We start from the raw sequence: 25,916 nt of genomic DNA, 5'->3' as shown, positions 1-25,916 counted from the left end.
CCCCCCCCCCCCCCCCCCCCCCCATAAGGCAACTCCTGTGAGCTGAGGGGTGAAAACATTATATAGCTGCCTACTGTATTTTTTACTCCATGCATGTGATGAAGTGGGTTATAGCCCACGAAAGCTTATGCCCAAATAAATTGGTTAGACTCTAAGGTGCCACAAGGACTCCTTGTTGTTTTTGCTGATACAGACTAACACAGCAAATCCCCAACTATCGCTGTTTCAATGTGCTGATTATATCACCGATGATCATTTCAGCAGGGGGCGTTGCTGTTGCTTGTGTTACAGGAACAAGCCACTCTGCAAAGGTGGCCTTGGCACCTGCTCCGCAACATGCACTACCCACCACAGAGCGAGCTGGAGTGTGGGATCGGGGCTGGGACCGGGATGAATGGGCGCTACCCCCAGCAGCGTCCCGAGGGGTGGCCCCGGCTTTTGTGCAGCGGCAGTAGCGGGGCGCTGCGCTTCCCCGCCTTCGCCGGCAGGTGGCGGCAGACACACAGCCGTGGCTACCGGAATGTACCACTTACCCTGGCCCTACGGGGGGGGTATACTTTCCAATGTAATCATCATGAATCCGGGCAGCTCCACATCCCTGACAGCGGGGATGGAGGGAGAGGGAAGGTGGACCGGACTTCCTCGTTTCCGGCGGCTGAGGCTCCCCCCCTCCCCAGTCCGGAGTGGTATTTCCCGAGCTGGCCGCAGCGGAGCCGCCCGGGCTGGGCAGGGAGGCGGGTCCCCGGGCGCAGGAGCGAGACCCCGCCCCGCCAGGTTACCATAGAAACTGAGGGACTGCCCCCCCCTCTGGCCCCGCCCCGAGCAGAGACACGTCGCAGGGAAGCGGCAGCAGCTTCCGCGCCCGGCCGGAGCCGCCGCCTCGCCAGGTGGGTCCCCGGGGCCCCTGCGTCGCGCCCCCTCCCCCCCAGCTGCTGTCCAGCCGTGCGGGAGCCGCTTCCTCCCGCCGCCCCCAGCCAGCCCCGGCCGGGACCCGCGGGGTGTCCGGGGGGGGGGGGGGGTGTGAGAGGTGTGTGCGCGTGAGCATAGGGGTCTCGTGTGTCTGGGGCCTCTCGGTGTGTGCGTGAGGGGGGAGGTGTCCGTGTGTATAGATGTGTGTGTGCAGCCCCATGCTCTGGGTCTCCGGATGCCACCAGCCGCCAGAACGGGCTGGATCCTTCAGTAGTTGCCCTGCTCTGTTCATTCCCTCTGAAGCACCGGGCACTGCCGGAAGACAGGATATTGGGCTAGATGGACCGTTGGTTTGACCCAGTATGGCCAGTCTTGTGTGTGTAAACCTGTGTATGAGAGGCAGGGGATCTGTGTGTGTGTCTGGGAGGAAGGCTGTATGGATGTGGGTGCGTATTCTAGTGCAGAAGTGCAGACTGTTGAGATGCGGCAGCTCACACCCTTCCCTCCCTGCAGCATCAGCAGGCTGTTGTAACAGCTGTGGTCTTTGCCATAGTGCTTGGCTGTCAATTGCTGTGGGGGAGGGCTGTGGGGGCCCTGTTTGCTGCATAGATGCTGTAGGGTCTCCTCCTCCCATGGTACCCACTGGATCTGGGTGAACTTCTGCCCAAACCACGGTGTTCAGTCTGGCACCGGGGAAAATGAAGCCCCTGACTCCTGGTGAGCAAAACTGCCCTGTAGTCTGCACAGTGATGCGTGGTTGGAAGTTTACACATACACTGTGTTGTCATTATTAATAGGGGAAATGGAAAGAGAACAGAGAAACTTAAACCAAGTTGTGATGTGTTTGGGCAAAAACCTTCTTGTTTATCAATCAAACGTCTATCTATAGGCATCAGCCACAAATATTAAAGGTACACCTTAGGTTAAAAGTAATATTTTAAAACCAAACATTTTCTTGTCTCTCGTTCATCTGAGATAGATAAAAATGGGAGGAAATGTCTAAATTACTTTACATAATTTATTCAGTCTATGTACTTTTTAATTTATCTTATATTTAACAATGAAAACAGCCTGGTCAATTTCACTTCTATTCATCAGTGCTGGGATGTTTTAAAAGCAAGCCTTTGTCATTTAAAGAAATCATAGAGAATTCCATTCATAATATGATTTTTAAAACTTTTTTTAGTGTAATCTACTGTGTTGACACAGTAGATTAAAGTAAAGAGCAATACAGTGAGGTGGCAAGAGATTAAAGCAAAAGAATAGAGAATTCATAAGAAATTAAAGCCTTTACTCCAGTTTATTGGGTTCTAAGGTAAGCTAATTCTGGAAGTAGTAAATGATTCAAAACCTGGATTGTTTAATATTTTTTCAACAATAGTCTTATAATGAAACAGTTGGATGGATATGTCTGGTACGAAAAAGCACAAAAAATGTCAGTTAAGGTGTTACTCCAATAGTGAGCACATCAATATAGTAATAAACACCACATCCTATTGTGCCTACAGATTGAAGTATAATCCTAAACTTTGTCACATTAATCTTTAATGTTTTAAATTAAGATTTATAGAGTAAATTTTAATGTATTAGTTTACAAATTAAAATGGGGCTTTCTAGCAATGGAACATGGGCTTCAGGGTCACCGATAAAAAGTATTATTTAATTACTTGTTGCTTTCTGTATTTATACAAGAAAATATTCTATCTTACCTTCATTAAAATATTATTTTGCAGTTATTAAAATTGAATGTAAATTTGTTGACATCTAGCTACACAACTCCAATTGACTTCAGAAATACCTAGATGACTAAGAACATAAAAACGGCTATGCTGGGTCAGACCAAAGGTCCATCTAGCCCAGTATCCTGTCTTATGACAGTGGCCAATGCCAGGTGTCCCAGAAGGAATGAACAGAACAGGTAATCATCAAGTGATCCATCGTCTGTTGCTGATTCCCAGTTTCTGACAAACACAGGCTAGGGACATCATCCCTGCCCATCCTGGCTAATAGCCATTGATGGACCTATACTCCATGAGTTTATCCAGTTATAATAGGGTTCAAAAAAGAGCCTTGGCCTTCACAACATCCTCTGGCAAAGAGTTCCACAGGTTGACTGTGTGTTGTGTGAAGAAATACTTCCTTTTGTTTTTGTTTTAAACCTGCTGCCCATTAATTTCATTTGGTGACCCCTAGTTCTTGTGTTATGAGGAGTAAATAACATTTCCCTATTTACTTTCTCCACAAGACACATTAATGTGCTTTTGGATAAATACCCTTATTATTTCTGAAATTGGCATGCATTGTGGAGGTACTTGATATAGGATGAGAGTGTTACTACTAAACATCTAAGGACAAAAATGGATTATTGATGGCAAATGGTCCATTGAGAGAAATAGATACATCTTTGTACACCTCTACCGCTATATAACGCGACCCAATATAACACCAATTCAGATATAATGCGGTAAAGCAGTGCTCCGGGGGGGCGGGGCTGCGCACTCCGGTGGATCGAAGCAAGTTCGATATAACGCGGTTTCACCTATAACGCGGTAAGATTTTTTGGCTCCTGAGGACAGCGTTATATCGAGGTAGAGGTGTAATTAGAAAATGATTTGTGATTCCATGAAAATCAGTCACTGTTAAATGTGTTTATAATTTGATCATAAAGTGCCCGTCTGGATGAATTCCAATCCAAATATACTCCGATGCAGTTTTATACCAGGAAAATTGTGCAGTTCTGCTGGTATAGCTGTGTCCACGTTAGGTGTGTTTTGCTGGTATAGCTATTATTTGTAGTTTGTATTTTCTATATTACCTCAGAGGATAGTGACACTAGGATGCAGGACTAGAGTCACAATTAGTATAGCAGTGCAAGCACCCTGATTCTAGTAGTTAAAGCTGGCATTGCTATGTTTAGCATCACTCTAGACAATTCTAACTTATAAAACGTAATACAATGAGAGAGAGAATTGGGCCTGAAAAACGTAAACTCTTTTAAAAAAAAAAATAAATAAATTTTGTTTGGCATTCTTTATTTTAAATAATAATAAATAAAGTTGCTTGCATACTATAAATCTGTGGGGTTATTTACACTTAAAACGTTACAGCTGCATCACTGTAGCATTTCAATGTAAACACTTATGGGAGGAATTCTCCTGTCAGTGTAGGTAATCCACCTCCTTGCTGTATACATGGGGACTTAGATTGGTTTAAATATGCTGTTCAGTGGTTTGGGTTTTTCACACTCCTGAGCGACAGTTTTGCTGACCTAATTTTCTAGTATAGACCAGGCCCAAGTGTCATAGTCATAGAATTTAAGGCCAGACGGGACTACCAGATCATCTAGTCGGACCTCTTGTATATCACAGGCTACAAATACAACCCAGCAACTGAAATTAGACCAAGGTATTACAACTCTCAGACTAAACTGTTATGTGCCATAGGCAAAGGATAGGAGGGACCAAGTTGCACCAATGCCCATGGCCCCTGCAGTGGCAGGGACTTGATTAAGTGAGATATACCCAGATGAATCTAGCAAGCAACCCACACACCTTATGCTCTAGAGGAAGGTGGAAAAACCCTTAAGGCACTACCAATCTGACCTGGGGAGAATTCCTTCCTGACCCCCACATATGGTGGGTGATCAGTTGGACTCTGAGCATGTGAGCAAGAACCAGCCAACCAAGCACCTGAGAGAACGAATACTCAGTACCTCCTCAGAGTACCAACTTCCCGCATCCAGTGTCCTGTCTCCAGCAGGCCATCTCTGATGCTTTGGAGGAAGGAGACCAAAAAACAGAATGTGTTGAGGTGGAGTAGAGGGAACTTCCTTCCTGACCTCTGCAGGTGACTGGTTGAAGCCCTGAAGCATGAGATTTTTAGGAACATCTGACTTGATTCAGAAGAGACACTCAGGACTGCTGAGCCCTGTCGTTCCCCCCCCCCCCCCGCTATTATCACAAGCAATCCTATCATACAAGCCCACTCACAAATTTCTCCAGTCATAAAGTACCACTCCTGAATAGATAGATTTGAAACAGTGTATGTCAGAGATCACTAGGGAACTTTTAAGGTGGAAGAGCAGGGTCCACATGGAGAGCTAGTACACAGCACGCTGGAATGCTGTAGATTTACATCCCAGCTTGCTGCGCAGTAAGTGTATGTCTAGTTATAACCTGGATGGATGGCAGATAATTTTGCTTTTTAATTTCTTAACCAATAGTGAGGTAGTAACCACATCTTTATTCCTGTTTTCATGCATTGCTATTTGAGGATTAAAAAATGGGTTTGAAAGATGAAATATAAGTTAGTTACGTGTTATAGTTTTAAGTGTTTTTGTTCATAATTTGTCACTTTCTAAGGCCATATATTCGCTGGAGGGGGAGAGGGGAAGAAAGGGTGTATTAACTCAAGCTAGTTAATTCAACATAAAATCCTAGAGAAAACCAGGTAGTTTGTAGTTTTCATATGTGTTAACAGGTTGGGTTAAAGCTCAACCAGCTAACCTGTGAAAATTACAGATTGCCTTGTCTTCTCTATCACCAATTAAGGACAGACCTTTTTTGTAGTGAAGACGAGGCCTAATCTATTCACTGCCGAGAAACTTCATTAACTCAGAGCTAATATTGGCTGGTGGTGCCATATACCTTTCCAGAATGTTGAATGCACTTGTACTTAAAGCTCTGAAAACCAGGAAACACTGTTTCACGCTGGTGGAGGGGAAAGGCTTTATCTTTGATGGAGGGAAGAATAGAACTTGTCCCTTAACTACCAACATTTTAAAGAATAAGTTGATTAGAATTGTTTTCAGATACAGACTTATTTTAATGACTAAAATAGGAGCCTGTCACTGAACATTTTTTAGTGAGTTTGTCAGTATTGCCAATCCCAGCTGTTTGAAATGTGAGTCAGGAGCCCCAGAACTATGAGATGGGTCTAAAAATCATGAGATTCTAAAAAAATACCTTTTACATTCTTTCAACTTACTTCTGGTTTTTGAGCCTTTGGTATGCCTACTCAGGTAGTGTTTTAAGGCTTTGTTCTACAACCATGAAGACTCAACTTTTTTTTTTTAAAAATGAGAACTGATATTCTCACATTTGCACAACTCCAGGAGCTGGATTTTAAGAGAAACAAAATATTGTGAGACTTGAAATAAAATCATGAGAATTGGCACATAGTTAAAAATTCACACTAAAGCATGATTTTCTACTTTCTATTGCTGCAGGTAATGCCATCGATAACTATAGCTAAAAAAGCAGGAGAAATATCTTCCTCTCCCTCCCTTATTCCTCCCCAGTTTATTTACTTTGTGTATAATGAGTTCTTCTGTGTAGTTACTCTCCCCTACTGTTATTGTATAAAAGATGCACTCAGACATAGGAGAGAGCATTTCTAAAAATAGGAAACTGTGACTGAAAAACCACAAATGCTGGCAATGGGAAATTGGTGTCATGCCTTAAATTACTTTTAACTCCGTTTTTTAAATTAAATTAATTGTTTACAGTTCCCTTTCAAACATGTCTGCATACTTACTACACCCTTGCAATCTTTTCAGGTGTAGGCTTTGTCAATATTTAATTCTTGGTTAATTTTTCATAACTGTGTATATTCATTTTAGTTTGCCAGGCAGTTTTGCCGTGCTATGAGGACCTAAGATGGATCCAGAAGAGCAGGAGCTGTTCAGGGACTACAGATACAGAAATTATTCTTCAGTGATTGAAAAAGCTTTGAGGAACTTTGAATCTTCAAGCGAATGGGCAGATCTCATATCTTCACTTGGCAAACTCAATAAGGTATTATATCTTGGAAGTGGTTTTTTGTTTGGTTTGGTTTGGTTTTTATTTGGGTTACCCTTTGTTGATTGCTTTGAGACTAGGACAGCTAAAGATCTCGTTAATAATGTGTCAAAGCCCAGAAAACAACTTGGGGAGCAATTATAGGTTGACTAAATAGTGGGAAGTTTGTTTTTAAAAAACAAAAACCCCAAGGGCTTTTACAGTTAATGCAGCTATTACTCCTGGGGGAATTCTGTGACACTGCGTGCACAGAATTCATGTCCGTTGCAGAAATAACTTTCTGACAGGGAAGCAAAAGGAAGCTGCAAGAGTGGTCGTGTGCCCCTCCCCAGCAGCAGGGCGTGTCATTTTGGGCACCCAGAACAGCCAGCGGAGAGGTAAATTGCATGGTTGGGGAAGCCCTGACTGGGGCCAGTTAGACCCATCCGCCCAACCCCTGTGCATCCAGACACACACACCCCGCCTCACCTGGAGCCCTCCTGCACCCAGAGCCCCAGGCTCCTGGCCCTCCCCAGCCCCATCTGGGGCTCCTGTCCTGCACTGAGCTCAGCTGATAGTTCTGGCTGGGCTGGGGGTGGGTGAGGAATTCCGGTCCTGGCCATTCCATGCAGGGGAAGTGGTCAGACCCACCCCCAGAAACCTCTCCTGGCTCCGCAACCCTCGCCCCTTGCTTCCTGCCCCCATCGCTCCTTGGCCATGGGGGAGGAGAGGTCACTGTATGGGGAGCTGCTCCCTTGTCTGCCCAAATCCTATGCATCTGAACCCTCCTGCACCTGAACCCCGACCCCACCGAGCCCCACCTTCTCCACACCCGGCCCTCCCTGCCAAGCGCCTCTCCCTGCACCTGGACCACCCTCTGCCGAGCCCCATCCCCCTGCCCCCAGACCACCCCCTGCTGAGTTCCCCACACTCAAACCCCTACAGTGACGAGCTCCAGCCCCAGCTGCTTGGACCCCAACCAGGTGCACTTGGACCCCCACCTCACCAAGCTCCACTCCTCCAGCACCTGGACCCCCCACTGAGCTCCCCACCGAGCCCTATCCCTCCTACACCCAGACTCACCCTGTTGAGCCCTAACCACCTTCACCTGGACCCCCATTCAGAGTCCCAGTGCTCCTGCACCCGGAACCCCCCCAACAAGCCCTGTGCATCCAGATTGCACCCGGACTCCCGATTGAGCTTCCTGCACCCAGATTGCCCCACACAGAACCCTCTCATCCCACACCAAGCCCCTCAATGCTTGGATCCAGCCAGGCTGAATCTGCCTGCCCACATCTGGTGTGCCTGGTATGGAGGGGCAGGGCCTCAGCGTGTTTCTGGGGCAGGCCTGGCCCTTGCGGTGTGTCAGGGTTGGGTGCAGCCTCACCACCAAGTCTGTGTCCTGGGAGGAGATTGCAGAGTGATCTCCCACCTTCATGCAGCCAGTGGCCTGTGCTCCGCATTGCCATGCTGGAGCCTCCACATTTATTTATTGGCAAATAAAATTTGCAGACTTTTAAAATATTGTGCTCAGAATTTTTAACTTTTTGGTGCAGAATTCCCTCAGGAGTAAACTATTTTAATAATTTCTATATACACAGGAGGAAGATTATTATCTGTATATATAGGAGGAGAAAATGAGAAATCTGTTTATATCATTGCAAAGGTTACAGTTAAAGCAGGGGAAGCAGGTGTGGAAACTGCAGATCTCCAAGTTCAGCTGTGTCAGCAAAAGCCCCTAATGTTGATGCAATTATACTAGCAAAACTGCACATTTACCAGTATAACCTGCTTTGGCTACATTGTGTAAACCTTACTAACAGATCTCCACAGCTGTGCAAAAAGTGGAGTTAGTAGGTTTACTGACTACCTGCAGTGTGTGCTGTCTTCAGAAGAGAGAAGTTGGATGGTGCTGCCTGGGCTGCATGAGTTATCAGTTATACCCTCACAGCCTCGGCAAACCTTCATCATTTTTCGGACTGATAGGCTAGTCCCTGCTGTGAGAGAAAGGTTGAGGGATGTGAGGGGAACTTGGGATCTTCAGACAGTTCCACTGATCATTTCCAGATGTCACTGGGCACTTGCATGTGGAGGGAGATGAGCTCTGATCTTTTACCTTGGTTAGTCTTGCTCACTGGGGCCAGCTGACATCTACTAGCTGAAAACTCTTGCTCAGATATGTAACTGACAAAACATTCAGTAGTAGAGTGCAAACCAAATAAAAAGCTTTTATCTGTTACATCAGTCCATCTGCCCTGGTATTTTTTTAGACTTAATCTTCTTAGGGTTATAAGAATTGCTATACCAGACCAGACCAGTGGTTCCTCTAGTCCGGTATCTTGTCTGAGGCTATATACCAGATGCTTCAGAGGAAGGTCCAAAACACCTATTGATTGGAAAATTATGGAATAATCTGCTTGTAAGGAAAGTTTCCTCATGCCTAAGCAGTTACTAGCTGTCTTATGCCTGAAGCATAATTCATTACTGTTTAGTTCCAGGAGTGCCCATGGAGTGTCTGTTCCCCCCCCCAATATAGGCAGTGTAGTCCCCTGGGCAGGGATTTTATAACCTAAAGAGACACAGCAGGTACTGCGGAGGGAAGCAACAAATACTGCTATGTTAATACGTGTATTTTTAAAATGGACATGAAAATTTATACTCAGTTATACTCTATGATTCATGACAGTGTCGGTTAACAAGTTTCTTATAGGCATCATGACAGGTGGGTCTTCAGAAGGAACTCAAATGTGAAAAGAATGGGGAGCTTTGCTAACGAGCTCAGGGAGATCCTTCCTGCATAACGGGTAGCATGAATGATGGCAAGGAGATGTTTGAGAGAAGCATCAGAGTTAATATCTCAACATTTTAATCTTCTCTTATTTCATGTAGTTATCAGTGTTCTTATATTTTGATTTATAAATTGATTTAGATTCTACTAAGCTCTTGGCTTCACTGAATTTTTGCAGTAGTGAATTCCACAAAATATTTTTTTTTGGGGGGTGGGGAAGGTTGTATAAACTTTTTGCCGTTCAACTTCATTGGAATCTCCACTTCTTCTTGTATTAAGAAGGTAAGCTGGTTCTTGTAGGGATGAGGGGGGTAAAGGGGAGAAGAAGATGATCTCCAGTACGCCTCCTCCAACTTCGTGGCTGTGGTGAAGCAAGGGGAGAAAAGAGGTCTATGCAGCTCTATCACTCTTCTCCACTGCCTGCTGTTTTTTTGTGCTTCTCCTCTGTGAATATCTCCAGTGTCTCGCTTTGCTACTGCTTACAGTCTTACCAAGCAGTAGCAGCATGAAGCTGATGTGGTTCTTTGCAATTTCATTGTTGCCCCCAGGGTTCTGAATAGCAGCAGTGAAGCCGACTAGACTTCTGTTAATTTTAATCTGTTGCTGCTTGACAAAACTTGAGCAGCAGTGGTACTAGCGTAGTCTGCAGACTGAGAAATACAGCCCTACCACATTTAATGTTCTTAATACGCTTGTTGCAACCGTAAGGATTAGAGATCAATGTGACAGATACTGCATGTGGTTGCAGTATTTTTGGGCGCCATGTTGTATTTTATGTTTTAATACGTGAACATGAAATAGCCATTATATTGAGACAGGCTAGACAGTATTAGCTGTAGAATATTCATAGCCCTTGGTATCAGTGTGAGTGATATGTATTTGTGTGTTTTAAGGGAAAGGAAGTGCTTTGAAGCTGGGCCTTCTGGGGAGTCATGGGAAGGACTGGTTTTACCTGTTTTCAGGAGGCTGGGGGACAAAACAAGATTATTTTTTTTATAAAAGGCCGACTTTAAACAGACACTTTGATTTTGATTCAACAAATGGACAAGACTTTGTGTCCAAGAGGTGAGACTTCAACCCTTGCTGAAGGGTTAAAAGTAGGTTGACCAGATAGAAAGTGTGAAAAATCAGGACGGGGGTAATAGACGCCTATATAAAAAAGCTCCAAATATTGGGACTGTCCCTATAAAATCGGGACATCTGGTCACCCTAGTTAGAAGAGGTGGTGTTCTACCAGAAGCCCCAAGTGAAAGATGGGTGATTCCTGATGTGTTTAGTGAGCATTAACATCTTTTTATTGTTTGTTTGTTCTCTGTGATGCTTTTGCCCTAAGAATAAAAGTGCTTGCTTAGAAAGAGCTGTTCAGATTACTGGTAAATCATACCTTTCATAGCCCTTGGAAAGAAAGCTCAGCCTAGATGCTGGCCTTAAGGCAGACTGGGTTGCTGTGGATATCACAGAGTATGTCAGGCAGCTGTGCAGCCTTAAAATCCCCTGTCAGAAGGGAGTAGGACAGAGACAGGTGACAGCTGGAGGTCTGAGACCTACCTAGGTGCTCCTGGAGTGGACCTGGAGGAGCAGTATAGGTGCAGTTGCCCTGAAACTGTGACAATCCATTTTTTATAATGAAAGCTTAAAGTCTGCAGAAATTGGTGATTTATGACCCCATGATTGCCAGGGAAGACTTTCCATTTGTCACTTACAAGTGGATTTTTTCAAGCACTACTGTAGAAAATAATTTACTATGTTCATAAAAGGTCTATTCCAAATACATGGAAGTGGACTGTGTTAATTACCAAAAATTAAATATTGACACATTCATCAGTGTTTTAAAGACTTGAAATGTTTTTCATAATTTTCCCATGAAACATAAGCAATTATAGATAAGTCTCCATATTTCTCTTTAGCATGAAAATGGGATCTTTGTTGGCTAGAATTTCATGTGTTCTTTCTCCTTATGTATCACTTGAAGACATAATCCTTGATGTAAGTGCATTTCCTGGGATTTAAACAGCTTTACATCTATTTCCTATACTGTGGATGCACAGTACGACCAGACTTAAGAGTCAAATTTAATTTGACTCTTAAAAAAAATAAATCCTGTATCCTTATTTCCTTAATCTATTTTTGTCAGGTTTGTAATTTCTAGTGCTCATGGCCTGTATAATCGAAATATACAAGGTCTTGTGGAAAGAGATTATTTCACAGCAGTGATTTTGACAAACTGTTCATGAGGCTCTCATACCTTTTTAGTCACTATGTATTTTTAGAAATAAGGTTATTCTTTTCTCATTCCTATTCTTGAGTAGTGCTTTTACCAGCATTTTTATTGTCTATATACATGTGTGTGTTAACTGCTAGGAAAATATTGTTTTGTTGCTAACTAACAAAATGAATGCCAGTATTTAGAATGTTCAGTACAGATTGCAGTGTACAGGATTTGGTAATCCTTTTTTTAAATAGTCCTGGTGCCAAAATGTAATTGTGCTATTGCAGGTTTTGCCTTTGTGTGCTAACAGAATGGGGTGAGGTTCTGTAAAGTTACTGCTGATAGCTTGCCTCTAACAGCAGTTTTTGACTGAAACTGGTTCTGGTTCATTATGTGTAGGCTCATCCGTAATGTTAGTGCTTTTAACATACATGCTTGTACCTAAAATATCTTTAATTAAATGATCTAAAATTTTATTATGCAGAGTTAGGGTTGCCCAGTGCTAGCTTGTGCCCTTCAAAAATGTCAAGTTCAGCGAAATTCAGGCATCTGAAAACCAGGAAATACGAGGTATTTTACAAGGTAAAATATCCATCCAATCTTACCTCTGCCCCCTGGAGCTGGCAAGAGCCACTTGGAACTATCTGCGTGCGTTCCAGCTGCAGTCACCATGTTAGGTGTAGCTGTGCTGGTTGGTAACGATGTGTTTGTGATATGAGGAGATCTGGGGTCTAGTTTGAGGAGCATCACAGAGCTGTGATTGAGATGATGTGAGGAGATCTGGGTCTGAATCCTCCCTCACATGTGTGATCAAAGGAAAGAGGTGCATATGTACCTTGAGGTTTCAGTCTGGCATTTCAATATGGAATTGTGTAGGCTGTGTCAGGAGAAGGGCACTGGGATGATCTTGCTATGGGTATTGACAGTATTGATGGGATATGAGAGCAGTCTGTGGATTTAATGATAGGTAGGGAAAAGCATAGGTTTAGGTGGTATCCTGTGTGCATGTGTGAAGGGGGTTATAAATTGTTAAATTTAACTATTGTGGTATTCTGTCAGGGGAGTAGGCACCGTGTTTGCACTTAGGGCAGGTGCAGAGAGCAGCTGTCCATTACAGTAAAAAGTGTGTGTGTGTGTGTGTGATGGGTATTTTGGGGCATCTCTCAGAGAGGGCATAGTTAAGGTTACATGGGTGTTTTCTTTAAGTCTGTATTTCCTGGTTTTCAGAAGTTTGAGTTTTGATGAACTCATTGTTTTAAAAGGCCATGAACTATTAGCAAAGGCAATCTTAACTGTGTGTTAATGAAGCTTTTTGCAATTTAGTTTCCTAGGGTGTTTCTCTTTCGCTTAAAAACAAAACAAAACAAAAAAAACCCACATATACACCTCTACCCCGATATAACGCCACCTGATATAACACGAATTCGGATATAACGCGGTAAAGCAGCACTCCGTGGGGGTGGGGCTGAGCACTCCGGCGGATCAAAGCAAGTTCGATATAATGCGGTTCCACCTATAATGCGGTAAGATTTTTTTTGTCTCCCAAGGACAGCGTTGTATGGGGTAGAGGTGTATTCATAGACATTAGTGGCCATTTAGGCAGTTGTAGTTCTCACCTCGGTATTCAGTTGACATGCTACTCTGGCTAGATAGTATTCAAAAGACATAGCTTTTATACAGTGCTTTTCACCAGTAGATCTCAAAGAACTTTATTTCCTTATTCCCAATTTATATATGGGAAACAGGTGAAGTGACTTGACCAAGGTCACTCAGCAGGCCAGTGGCAGAGCCAGCAATAGTCATCTTGATGTGATGGTCTCAGCTAAATGAGAACCCCCTGGGGAGATGAATATAACCTGAAATAACCACTCTGAGATGTGTGAACTGCTCCATTGGAGAGCCTCTGATGTGTCAAGCATGCCCATTCTCAATTTGGGGGGAGGAATAGCTCAGTGGTTTGAGCATTGGCCTGCTAAACCCAGGGTTGTGAGTTCAGTCCTTGAGGGGGCCACTTAGGGATCTGGGGCAAAAATCAGTACTTGGTCCTGCTAGTGAAGGCAGGGGGCTGGACTCAATGACCTTTCAGGGTCCCTTCCAGTTCTATGAGATAGGTATATCTCCATATATATAATTCCTCACCCCAGTGTTAGCAGTGTGTTCTTGGTGCATGCTCCAAGCAAGTCTGTTCTCACCTCCTTGCCCACAAGGGCATTACTTCCCCAGATCCTGGCTCACATGGGGACAGAGACCCCCAGATCACATAGGTGTGGGGTTCAGACCCCCTCCCAAGAAGGCAAGCCCCCACAGAACCAGGCTCACATGATGGGGTGTCAGACCCCCATAGATGGGCAGGGCCCCTTGGATCCTGGCACACACAAGAGTGCAGGGACTGAGGTTCAAACACTCCCAGAGGGGCAATCCCATGGAGATATAGGAAGAGGGACTCCCTAGAAAGTTAACACCCACCGAGAACCTGGCTCACATAAGGAGGGGCATAGAAGGGGGTCAAACTGCCATACATGGGTCCCCAGATCCTGGTGTGCACAAAAGAGGAGACTGTAGGGCTGACAGGCACTCCTGCTCCTATTCCCTGCCCCCTTGTCACTCACCTTCATGTCTCCTTCCCAATGTCCCTCCCTCTCACCTGAGGCCCCACCCCCTCACCCCACTCCTCCTCCTCCACCCTCTACAATGGCCTTCCCCTGTCAGCAAGCATGTGCATGTCTAATTTTTTTTACAAAAATACTTTGATTATGTTCTCCAAAAAATTAAACAAAAACAAAAACCCCACAACTCTGATGGAGATGGATTTTTAGCAATATGTCTTCTGACCTTTTCCAGATTTCTGCACAAGGTGGGACTCAGGCTCATACTGGCTCATAGGTCAAATTCAAAGGACTACTGGTTATTCTCTTAAGCCATCCAAGCCTCTTAAAACTTCCAAGGCTAAAAATCCTGTTAACTCTTCTGTCCACACATGCTCATTTGTTTGATGCAACACCAAGAACTTCAGAGGCTGATGATCCAAACTAAAGAGTTAAAGTCTTTGGCAAATAGCATTGTAATCTGATTTTCCCCAAAGGGCTGGTGAGTGGCATGAACCCTGTTGGGGTAACTCTCAGGTGTCTGAGATCCCGGTGTGATGATCTCAGCCCTGGTTTGATCTCTCTCTGGGCACAAAAATTCATTGCCAGAACATGTCAGCTTTAAGAAAAACTATATCTCAGGAACTTTATGCTCAAATGGCCTCCAGTTTGGATCACTGACCAAACCCTGAGGTTCATCTGATAAGCCATACAAGAAACATGAAAGTGTTTTGAGGGTTTTTTTTGTCTGTTTTTTGTTTGTTTTTTTAAGAGGCTTTCTGCTTTTGGAGTGTCATCTCAGAATTTGTATCGAGTTGTCCTCAGGGAGAGGCAGGGAGAGGTGCTGGTGGTTTTTAGTAGTAAATACGCTCAAAGGCTCCATTTCAGGTTGCAGCCCATTATGCTGGATTCTGTACAAGCATAAAAAGAGAGAATCCCTGTGCTAAATGGCTTATGGTTGTGGAATTTGCCAAACTGTTCTCGCTGTTTCTTATCCACCCTGCTCTTTGATTCAATAACTTTTGATAGATCCATTGGGAAAACCGATTATGGCTCTGACTGACCAGACTACCAGTGAGTGCAGTTGGTAAGCAGAAGCTTCACAGGGGAGGTAGATGATGGTGATTGTTGTTCATGTGCACATTTCTGCATGTGAGCTGACAGCAGCAGAGAATTTGGCTAGCATTTCCCCCCATCCACCCTATGGCAATGGTGCTTTCTCTGTCCTGATAAAGTATATTGGAACAATAACCGAACCTATAATGTTTGTGAGCTCCATGACTAATACCTCTACCAATTGTGCAATGCTAGGGTGACCTCAGATTTAGAATGTGCTACCATGCATAAAGCTGAATAAGTTTGGAAGGGAGGGGAATTGTTGTGGCCGCTGGTGATATTTTTACCTGAGCCGTGGGGGGCAGAAAGGCTGGCATAAAATGAGGCAGAACGTCAGAGAGACGGAAGGTGCAAACTTCAAAACAAGATCCTCTTCCGTGGCTTTGCAGGATCCCCTCCCACAAGCCTTTCAGTTACTAATGCCACCGGAAAGGGACAGGAAGTGGCAGAGCTTATACCCCATGCTTCCATGCTGCCCTCCATTTATTTTCTTGCAGGCGTAAACTGACTGCAGGCATAAATCTTCCACCATCCCTGGTTGGACATAATCTTCAATATGGAAGCATAGACAAAGTCATCTTTCTGACTTGCTCCCCAGCAGGTATAAGTTTTTCAGTGCCAGAACAGTGCTTACCTCTTCCTGGTCACAACATACACATTTAAGTTCTGCCATCAGAACAAGTTAGGTTTGCAGTGTTTGTGAGCTACTCCAACTAAACTGACGAAGGTTAAACCTACAGAAAATCATCTTGCACTGATTGCACTCAGATCACAGTGATGGCTAGACTTTTAAGCATCTAGTTAAAAGATTCCATATTTCACTGTTTTTTAAAATGGTTTCTAAAGAGAAGAAATTCCAAAACACACAATCGTATGTATTTTATAGTTCAAGAAATAATATCAATACTGTGATACAAGAATTTCTAATTTAATGAGTTTTGAAGCAAGTTTAAAAAAAGTTGGAGGTGGGAAGAATCAGTTTTCCTGGAAAGAGATTTCTGAAAGCCCCAAATATGAATGTACTGGGACTGGTTGTAAATACGTACTCTGAGAACATTGTAGTAAATAGTGCCATCCTGAACTCTGTAAAAAGGATCTTCTAGAGACAGTTTAGGCTATATACTCCTGGCTCCTATGAGATCCTCATGAGGAGGCTGTGATGAGCAAGCCCACTTTCTTCAAGTTATAGCAATATTATGGCACACTCTGGGAGATGAGGGAATCAAAGACAAAGACATAAATAGCTTGAAGATGAGATTAATTCTATATAGGAAGCATTCCACTGTTGCCTTTGTCACAGCTCAGGGCAGCAGCACCTGTTTTCCCCCTAGTGGTCCAGTAAGGGCACCCACTCTCAGTCCCCTGCATTTGCTGTGTTGTTCTCCGCAAAAGACAGTCTGCCTAAGGAGGTCCCTTCAGAGACTGTTAACTGTGTGATTGCCACAGTTATAAGTTACCACAATATTCTTTCGAAGCAAGCATATTTTATTCTTAAGGTAAATGCAATACACAGAAAACATTTAAAATAATAAAAGAACCTACACGCATGCTAATAAGCTTACTAGTGATCACCCTAACTCTAGCATGGGCTCTGGCAGGAGCAGTCCTTCAGAACCCTACCCAGGGGTTTTCTTGTGGTTTCAGGTTCATCACCGCTTCAGCTCAGAACAAGAATCCAGTCTTATGTGGCCTCGGTAGGACAAAGTCCTTCCAACCCTTCCCTAAGGATTGGGGCCCTCTGGGGACTAGTCTGACCACTTGCTGAATCAGAACAAAAACCCTGAGTCAGTTTAAACTCAGATTATTTATCCCAATTGCCTTCCTTTGTCAGTTAATCTCTGAGACTCCGATTTGACGCTTTGAAAGGTAGTCCAGCCAGACAATGGGTCCCCTCCCCAGGGTGAAGCTTCAAAGGGCTGGAACCGGAGGCATTCCATTAGCATACCCCACCTCTCTAAAGAAGTTGCCTACAATCCCACAATAACAGAGACAATTGCATTTTTAATACAATTAAGTTAAATGATACAATGATGTTAAATTTAATTTAGTAAGGTTTGTCCAGGATAATACAGGACCTTGTCATAGCTATCAAACTTTATCGCTGAGGCTCCAGTCCTCTATTGTCTTTAATTCAACCTGCTAACTCCCATGAAAACTACAAACTCTGCCTTATGCTTGCCAGGATTTTAACTCTAGTTAAGAACACATCCCCTCCAGTGAAGAAAAGGCTTAAGAAAACTCTGAACAGTCAGATTTTTCCTTTTAATCAGATCATGAAACATGGTTTATTGAAATAGAACATCAGTACTCCCAGTACATGAATGCAGTGGCCAGGGCTATGTAATGTTAGCTTTAGGTGTTTGTTCTGCATAGCAATAGCAAGTAAACAGCTCAGGGAAGTGTTTTTAAACTCCTGTTTCTTGTTTACTCTTTCCCCACCACTATTTGTGAAAATCATAGAAACTCTTGTCCTCTATTTTTATAGCAAATGTCTTTAGCACTTGTTTTCTCAAACCATGTGTGCACTACAGGTGCTACAGCAGCACAGCTGCAGCGACGCTGTAGTCACTTCCTACATCAACGGAAAGGGGTTTTCTATCGATTGTAGATAATCCACCTCCCCAAGAACTATTCCATCGACTTACCCACGTCAGCACCAGGGGTTAGGTGGCTTAACTGTGGCACTCAGTGTGACTTTTTCACACCCCTGAGCACCATAACTATGTTGATGTAACTTTTTAAGGGTAGACTGGGCCTTAATGACAGTTGATGAATCATAACTTCAAGTTTTTAATTTATTGCCTTTGTCTCAAACAAGTATGTTGTTAATTCTTAATTAGAGCTAATGCTATAAATTAAAAAGTGTGTTCTGTATTATAACCAGGATCCTGGTGATATAAACACATCTCCTACTTGGTTCTTATATTTCAGCAAAAGTTGGTCAGACTGACCTGTGGTGCTATTGTTTAACAATAGCACGCTTTATCTCATTGTTCAGTACTGTACATGACCATTATTTGTCCTTCAGAAAAAACATTCTGTTTTGAAGTCCTAGGGAATAAGAACTTTTTACATAGATGACCTTCACCTATCGGCTACAAAGGGAAGATGTTGATATGGTGGTAATTTGCATTTAAGAAGCCAAACAGTATATTAGCGAAGTAAATTGGTTTTTGGAAGCAAACTGTTGTCCAAATTAAATGTATTAAGCATCTAAATTTATGCGTTACTGAAAACTATTTTATATTTACTTGTTGAAGTAAAGAGAGCCCTGAACACTAATAAAGTATGTATTTTTATCTGGGCTGATTTTGCATTCGTAACACTGATGGGGAAGTACATAGTTGTGTGTGTTGCATTACAGAAAGAATATTGGAGTCTTTTGCATCTCTCCCTGTTCTTCAATTTAAATATTCTCATGGGTTTATAGTGCTGGGCAGGTTAAGAAAACGAGGTTAGATGTGATTAATAGGACCTGATTGAGATGTGTAAAATCTGAGGTAGAGAACGAGCTGCTGCTGTGAAATCATTTGAGATCTCATACCATCAGGCTTAAAAACAGGAAAGTTTCAGTCCTTTTCCCTCTGCTTTGTTGGTCATTAAAAAGGGGTTTTGTTCATTGCTGCTGTGTGATGTATAAATATTGGGAATATCATCTTGTCTGGAGATCTTGGAGGACAAAAGGAGTGGGAGTCTTCTAAGCTCTTAATCGAAAGATTGGGATGATGATCCTTTAGCAATGACTTCCCCCTAACTGCATTTCAAGCATTTGCTTTAAATATATGTTTACAAAAACACAAACCAATATTCCCTTTCTACTGTTTGGGTTTCCTTTTCTTGATGCTTCAGTCATAATTGTACTAGTTCTCCAGTTGTCTATAGTCTTCCTAGGGAATCAGTGTAGATAAGACCTGAATGTACATTGATGCGGATTGGACTCTCTTAAATAAATAAAAAAATTAAAAATATTATGTTTATATTCCAGGCCTCCTTTATGTATTGCCAAAAAAGGGCAAATAGTTTTCAGGTCATCATCAAAGAAATCGAGGAAAATTTATTTACACTGAGGGCATTTTAATATGTGGAACACACTGTTACAAGCAGCAGTAATTTTTTTTTTTTAGCACAGAGGGAGGACTTTTAAGAAAAACACACAACAAAAAAATTTAGCTAAATAAGCAGAGGGGCCCAAAATGTTAAACTTTATTTTTCATGGGTTGGACGTGGGGAAAGAACAAAATTCTTAAGACTATATGACTAGTTCAGATGTTTTATAGATTTGTAGAATCAGTAGTTTCTCAATGAACTGTAAGAACAAAACTCTGTAGAATTATTATGAATGTTAGGAAGCTTGTTGCCAGCAAAATATTTGATTTGAGAAGCTGAACTACAAGGATATGTTTGTGATGTTTAACAACCCCCCCCCCCCCCCCCCCCCAGTTAAATCACTTACTTGAAAGGAGCTGGGAAAAAATGTATCCTAAGTGAGCATAAGCAACTATGTATCTGAAGAAACTGCAGTCAGATTGCACTGACTCATGAGAATCAGAAAAATACTTGGCAAATTGTATCATAATTCCTAAAGCTGTGGAGAGAGAGGTATTGTCTATTGCAAGTGTTGCACTAGGAACCAGGAGGAAGTTGTTCAGGGCAGTGACTAGTAAAGGTATTTGCTAGGTAAGGTATAAATTAAGGCAGTAATGCAATGAACCTACAAGGCTCAAGGCCTGTAAGACAATATCGTAGCCAAACTAAGGCATAAGGCACCAAAAAACCTTAGCATAAGTAGCTAACCAAGACTAACCCTAGATAAAAGATCTCAAAAGATAGACTGCTATAATGACTAAACTGCTAGTAGGTAATCACTGAGGTGGTAGTTTATAACTGCTTGTGCTATTTTTAGTTAAGGACATCTGACCACAAGAATGCCATGGTAACTAATTGATGTATATGCTAATAAGCTTTAGGTAAAAGGATTAATAACCTATGGGGGAAGGGCACACCAACATTAGTAGGGTGCAAAACTACAAATGAGGAAAAGAGACTGAAACCCTTACTGAATATGCATTGGGCATCGTGGCATCAGTGTAACACATCATAAAAGTTATATCCCAGTCTGTGAGCTGGGGAAGGGAGAGATGTAGCTCTTGGGAAAGGCCAGGATGACTACCAGTGGTGACGGTGAGGGGGAAGATGAGGAAGATAACTAACATTTCAGGGTTGTTGTTTTTTTGCAAGGGATGGTGTAAGGATTGGGATGCTCTGCTCGTTCTGTATTACCTCTACCTGCCTTGCTGGGTTGGTGTGTGTGTGAATTTGCTAAGTGTGTTAATAAGACTATTATAACTATAGTATGATGTGCTAAGTGAGAGAGTGTTGCAACCATGCACATTGGAGATCCCAGCTGAGCAGTAATTCTGATAATGCTGGGCCTGATCTTGGGACAAGAACCTACCAAATTTCAGAGTGCTAAATGGGGAAACTAAATCAGTAATTTAATCAATATACAATCAATAGATCAGGAAACACTCATTTTACAGCATGTAGGGTGGTGTGGGTGCTTTCGCATTTTAGTTAATCGTTAATTCAGTTTTAATCCCGGATCTATGGCTTTTGGATTCAACAGTGCTGAGCACCAAGAGCTTTTATTGAATTCACAGGGAATTGAGTGCTCAGTACCTCTGAAAATCAGGCCTTTAACCTCTCTGCTTACCTTCTCCATCTGCCTCATGAAGTTAATTTACATACCTCATTTGACTGTTGTAAGGATGTAGTAGGTAATGTTTGTAAAGCACTTTTCATGTTCAGAGTCCCAAGTAGTATTAGATAGTCAGGGATGCATACTGTGAGCCATGTTTTGCTACATTAAAATTCCCAAACGTCACAATTAAGTTTACTAAAATAAGTTAACTGAGTACTTAACTGTGGTGCAGCATATTTGTTCCAGTTATACACTTTCCTCCTTTTCATGCCTGCCCCCAAAATTGAGTATTATAATGAAGATGATTATGCTTTGAGCCTGGGACCCCACTGTGCTGGCCACTGTAGAAACATAACAGAAGCATACCTCTGCCCCAAAGAGATTATGATCTAAGTGTAATGCTGTAAGTAATGGGTAGATAAAAACAACCAGATGGGGGATCACAGGGAAACCATTTAAATGACCGTGTTCAGCGTGAAGAACAGTGGCCACGTAACTTGACAATGTTTAGGCAGAGGGTTTGCTTTTTGTAGGCATCATGGCAGAAAAGAGGTTTAAGGTCTGATAAGAACAATTATATTTATTTTGAAATAGTAACCTTTTTCTAAAAATGTCCCTTGGATCTTGTTCAAGACTGCACTTCCTAATGACATACATAATCTGACCAACTTTTACTGGCCATACTGTTGGACCCCACATACTGCAACGAATTTAAATCTACTCAAACACATAATCTATTGTTAAGCAAAGTAAAATATAGGCTACAACAAAAATGTAGACTTGGATCTTTGCTGTAATGTTTTCTGTTTTGTTGAATTTATAAAGTTACTGGATTAGAACAAGTTAATGTATACGTTTAAGACAGTTGTGTGGGGCAACTGGAAAATGACTAGGAATTTTCTATTGTACTCTTAACAAGGCTTTTGTTACTTAATTGTTAATTTGCAGAATATAAACATATCTGTATGCAATACAAATTAGGAATAATGATGTCAAATTTGGTGAATATTGGCTAAATACTTGTTGGGAAATGTTCACTCATAGCTTCTGGTTCTCTCTCACTTCTGACATGTCAGCTGATCTCCAGTATAGTGGGACACGTTTTAGAGTCCAATTAATAACATTTGCTTCCTCTTGGCATCCTATCTTAAAGTGAAGTTTATAATTCTATAAAACAATAAGCCAACATTATTTGAATTAGTTGTTTTCTTTTGCCATGGCTACAGTAGCTATACATATAATAAGTAAAGCATAAATGATTCATGCTCAACCTACTCTTTCCATTTTCCTGGCTAATTCTGCCTCTTCCTCATACGTTTACCCTCTACAAAACAACCGTCCATCATTTCTAGCTCAGTAAAACTCCGAAAACAACTGAAAAGAAGTAAAAGGACAGATTTTTATTCAAATCTTTCAGATATGCCTATTATTTCTCCTAACTCAGTCAGCTACTCCATATTGAAGGATAAACTTTCAGTTAAGAAAAATAACAAAACAAACAAAAGACCATTGATCCTATCTTTCAAATAAAACCTACCTGTTCTATCAAATCTACTTAAGATTCACCTCTGCCAATTTTTGTGTAAATAAATCCTGAGCTGTTGACCTGACCTTGTCTATAACCTCTAATTGTAGCAGATAAAATAGGTAGTAGTTTAGCTTAATTACAACATAATTCCTTCAAATGTTGCTTATGCATGAGATTTCAAGGAGCTTTAATAATATGGAAAATGTGAAGAGCCTGCCATATTCCACTTGTTCAGGACAAAAAAGCCCTGACAAAGGCTGCTAAATTTCTTGTCTGTAATCAAAGAATAATTCCTGCAACGTTTGGGGAAAGTACACAGTGGTTGAATCCAAGATTTAAGTTTTTAAGACAATTCAGCCTTTTTTAATGGAACTGTGACTGGTGCTTCCATAATATTCTAATCATTCTGCAGTCTGATATAAAGGCATTTTGTATCTGCTGGAAAACCAGTGGTAGTCTTAACCTGTAATACATGTATTTTCGTCTAATGTTGCTTACTAATGTCCATCTTGAGTAGAGTATTAGGATGCAACTTGCTAATGAGGAAAAGATTTTAAAAAACAATCTTTCCCCAGCACCCGAAAAAAAACCCTGAAGGCATGAATTCATTTTCAAAAAAATAATTTAATCTCAGAATTCTTCCAGTTTGGTGAAAGGAAGTCTGGATGGAGTAAGCCTTGATGATTGCACATAATTTTATGCATGCAAAATTTTTTGGAAAGGCTAAGAAAATGCTAGGGAAATGTGATCTAGATGAAATTACCATAAGGTAGATGTACGACTAGTTGAAAGACCATACTCAAAGTAGTTATCCATGGCTGTCTGTCCAACTGGGAGGATGTATTTAGTGGAGTCCCACAGGGGTTAGTCCTGGGTCTGGTACTATGCAGTATTTTCGTTTAATGACATGCATAATAGAGTGGAGAATAGACTTCTAAAATTTACAGATGACACCAAGCTGATAAGAGGTTGCAAGCTCTTTGGAGGACAGGATTAGAACTTAAAACAACTTTAGCAAATTGGAGAATTGGTCTGAAATCGCCAAGATGAAATTCAGTAAAGAAAAGTGTAAAGTACTACACTTGGAAGGAAAAAGTCAAATGCACAATTATAAAATAGAGAATAACTGGCTTGGCTATAGTACTGCTGAAAAGGATCTGGAAATTATAGTGAATCACAAATTGAATGAATCAACAATGTGACACAATTGTAAAAAATGTCTGTTATCATTCTGGGGTGTATTAACAGGTATCGTATATAAAACACTGGGGACAGGGAGGTAACTGTCCTGTTGTACTCAGCACTGGGGAGGCCTCAGCTGGAGTACTGTGTCCACTTCTGGATGCCACACTTTAGAAAGGATGTGGACAAATTGGAGAATTCGGAGAAGAGCAACAAAAATTATAAAAGGTTTAGAAAACCTGGCCTGTGAGGAAAAGTTTTAAAATAAACTGGGCATATTTAGTCTTGAGGGGAAAAAAAGACAAAGTGGGGACCTGGTAAGTCTTCAGATATGTTAAGGACTGTTGTGATCCGGACTGGTCAATTGTTCTCCATGTCCACAGAAGGCAGGACAAGAAGTAATGGGCTTAATGTGCATCAGGGGAGTTTTAGATTAGATATTGGAAAAACTTTCTAACTATAAAGATAGTTTAAACTCTGGAATAGGCTTCCAAGGGAGGTTGAGGAATCCCCATCGTTGGAGGTTTTTAAGAACAGGTTAGACAGCCGCCTGTCAGGGATGGTCTAGGTTTACTTGCTCCTTCTCCGCACAGAAGTCTGGACTTGATGACCTCTTGTGGTCCCTTCCAGCCGTACATTTCTATGATTCTATGCTTGGTGTAGAATTACTCATTAAGAAGCTGTGAATTAAGCGGCCTGCATGTGAAGCTATGATTCAAATGGAAAAGCCCTTCTTATGAGAGCTCAATCACTGAGCAAAACTCTCACACTGGTGCTCTGTGATTGAGGAATGGCAGCATAGCTCGTGGATTTAGGAGAATGCAGACTAGTTGTTCATTTTTGTCCAAATTTCAAAAGAGACAAAACGATGCCAAGAGTATTTTTCCTTTTGTTATTCCCAGGGCTTTTTAAGTGTCCTATTCTGCTAGGGGAGATTACTTGCAGTCATTAGAAAGAAAATTTGTGCAAGGGATACGTACTATGTAATATGATGTTATTTTTGCAATACCTCAAGTTGTTCCAGGATTTTACTAAAAAGTGAATAGTGTCATTCATGACTAGTCAATAAATAACTTAATTGTTAATTAACTGATAGAATATTATGGTATTTGTCTTGATTTGAATAAGCCAGAGCAAGAGAAAAAAAGTATTTACAGCCTAGATATTTTCTTTCTCCTGATGAGTTAGAACTTTTAGAGTAAACAATTTAAGTATATATTTAGGGGGTGTGAGCCATGTAGTTAAGATTGTGAAAGTGTACCAACCAAAGTCCAGCATTCAGGCAGTCCTCGTACCTTCCTGCTGTAGGCATTACTAACGTTATGTAGAGGAATCCTTCATGAACATTCTAAAATTTGAAAGGGAGCTCCATAAATGTGTTCTACCTTAATTTTATATGCAAAGTTTTATTATGTCATGAATAGAAGAGCTAATACTTGGATTTAGATTTGTAATGAGTCCTCTACATAGCAGATGTCACATTTGTGTGTATTTTTCCCAGCTAAATTGTTTTTTAAATGATAATCAGTTTTTCAGTATGTTTACATGGAGCTGCTCTGAGAATCTTCACTTTTACTGTAGTTTCAGTCATAGGCCTAGAGATAGTAATGTAGGGTTACCATTCGTCCGGATTTACCCGGACATGTCCTGCTTTTTGTGTTAAAAATAGCGTCCAGGGGGGAATTTGCAAATCACTAAAGATGTCCGGGATTTCCCCCCCCAGGCAGAGCGAGGCGCGGCTGGGAGGGCTGCAGGAAATTCAGCCGCTCGCATGGGGCTCTGGCAGCCAGAGCCCTTCCCCCGCAGCTTGCCGGGCTGGACTCCGGAGCAGCTGTAGAGCTTCTCCTCCCCCGCATTCTGAGCCGGCCGGCCTGCCGGGCCGTTCGCATCGGGCCTTGGCAGCTCCTCCTCCCCTGCTGCCCAGCGCCCCGCTCCGGCAGCACTGGGTGGGGTGGGACCAAGTTGTGTGTTGCGCTGGGGAGCGCAGCCACGTGTCCGGCTCCGCACAGAGCCCAACACCATGTTCTGAGCGGCAGGGTAAGGGGGCCAGGGGGCAGGAGAAGGGGCAGGGAGATTTTGGAGGGGGCAGTCAAGAGACGGGGGCGGGGGTCGGGAGTTCGG

The 25,916-nt window shown here is 42.3% G+C and overlaps 1 protein-coding gene across 1 annotated transcript in view; it reads left to right on the top strand.

Annotated features, from left to right (window-relative positions):
• Positions 1-823: 823 nt before the first annotated feature.
• Positions 824-25,916, top strand: part of DOP1B (DOP1 leucine zipper like protein B) — a 94,339-nt gene continuing 69,246 nt past the window's right edge. The window contains exons 1-2 of the mRNA XM_026651062.1: positions 824-887; positions 6,530-6,704. Of these exons, the coding sequence (XP_026506847.1) occupies positions 6,567-6,704 (138 nt within the window). The 5' untranslated portion in view covers positions 824-887; positions 6,530-6,566. The remainder of the gene's footprint in view (positions 888-6,529; positions 6,705-25,916) is intronic.

Source organism: Terrapene carolina, unplaced genomic scaffold (genome assembly GCF_002925995.2).
Source record: "Terrapene carolina triunguis isolate 2854851 unplaced genomic scaffold, T_m_triunguis-2.0 Scaffold30, whole genome shotgun sequence".
Lineage (NCBI taxonomy): Eukaryota > Metazoa > Chordata > Testudines > Emydidae > Terrapene > Terrapene triunguis.
Note: the sequence above shows the minus strand (reverse complement) of the source record. Positions and strands in the feature narration are given on the sequence as shown.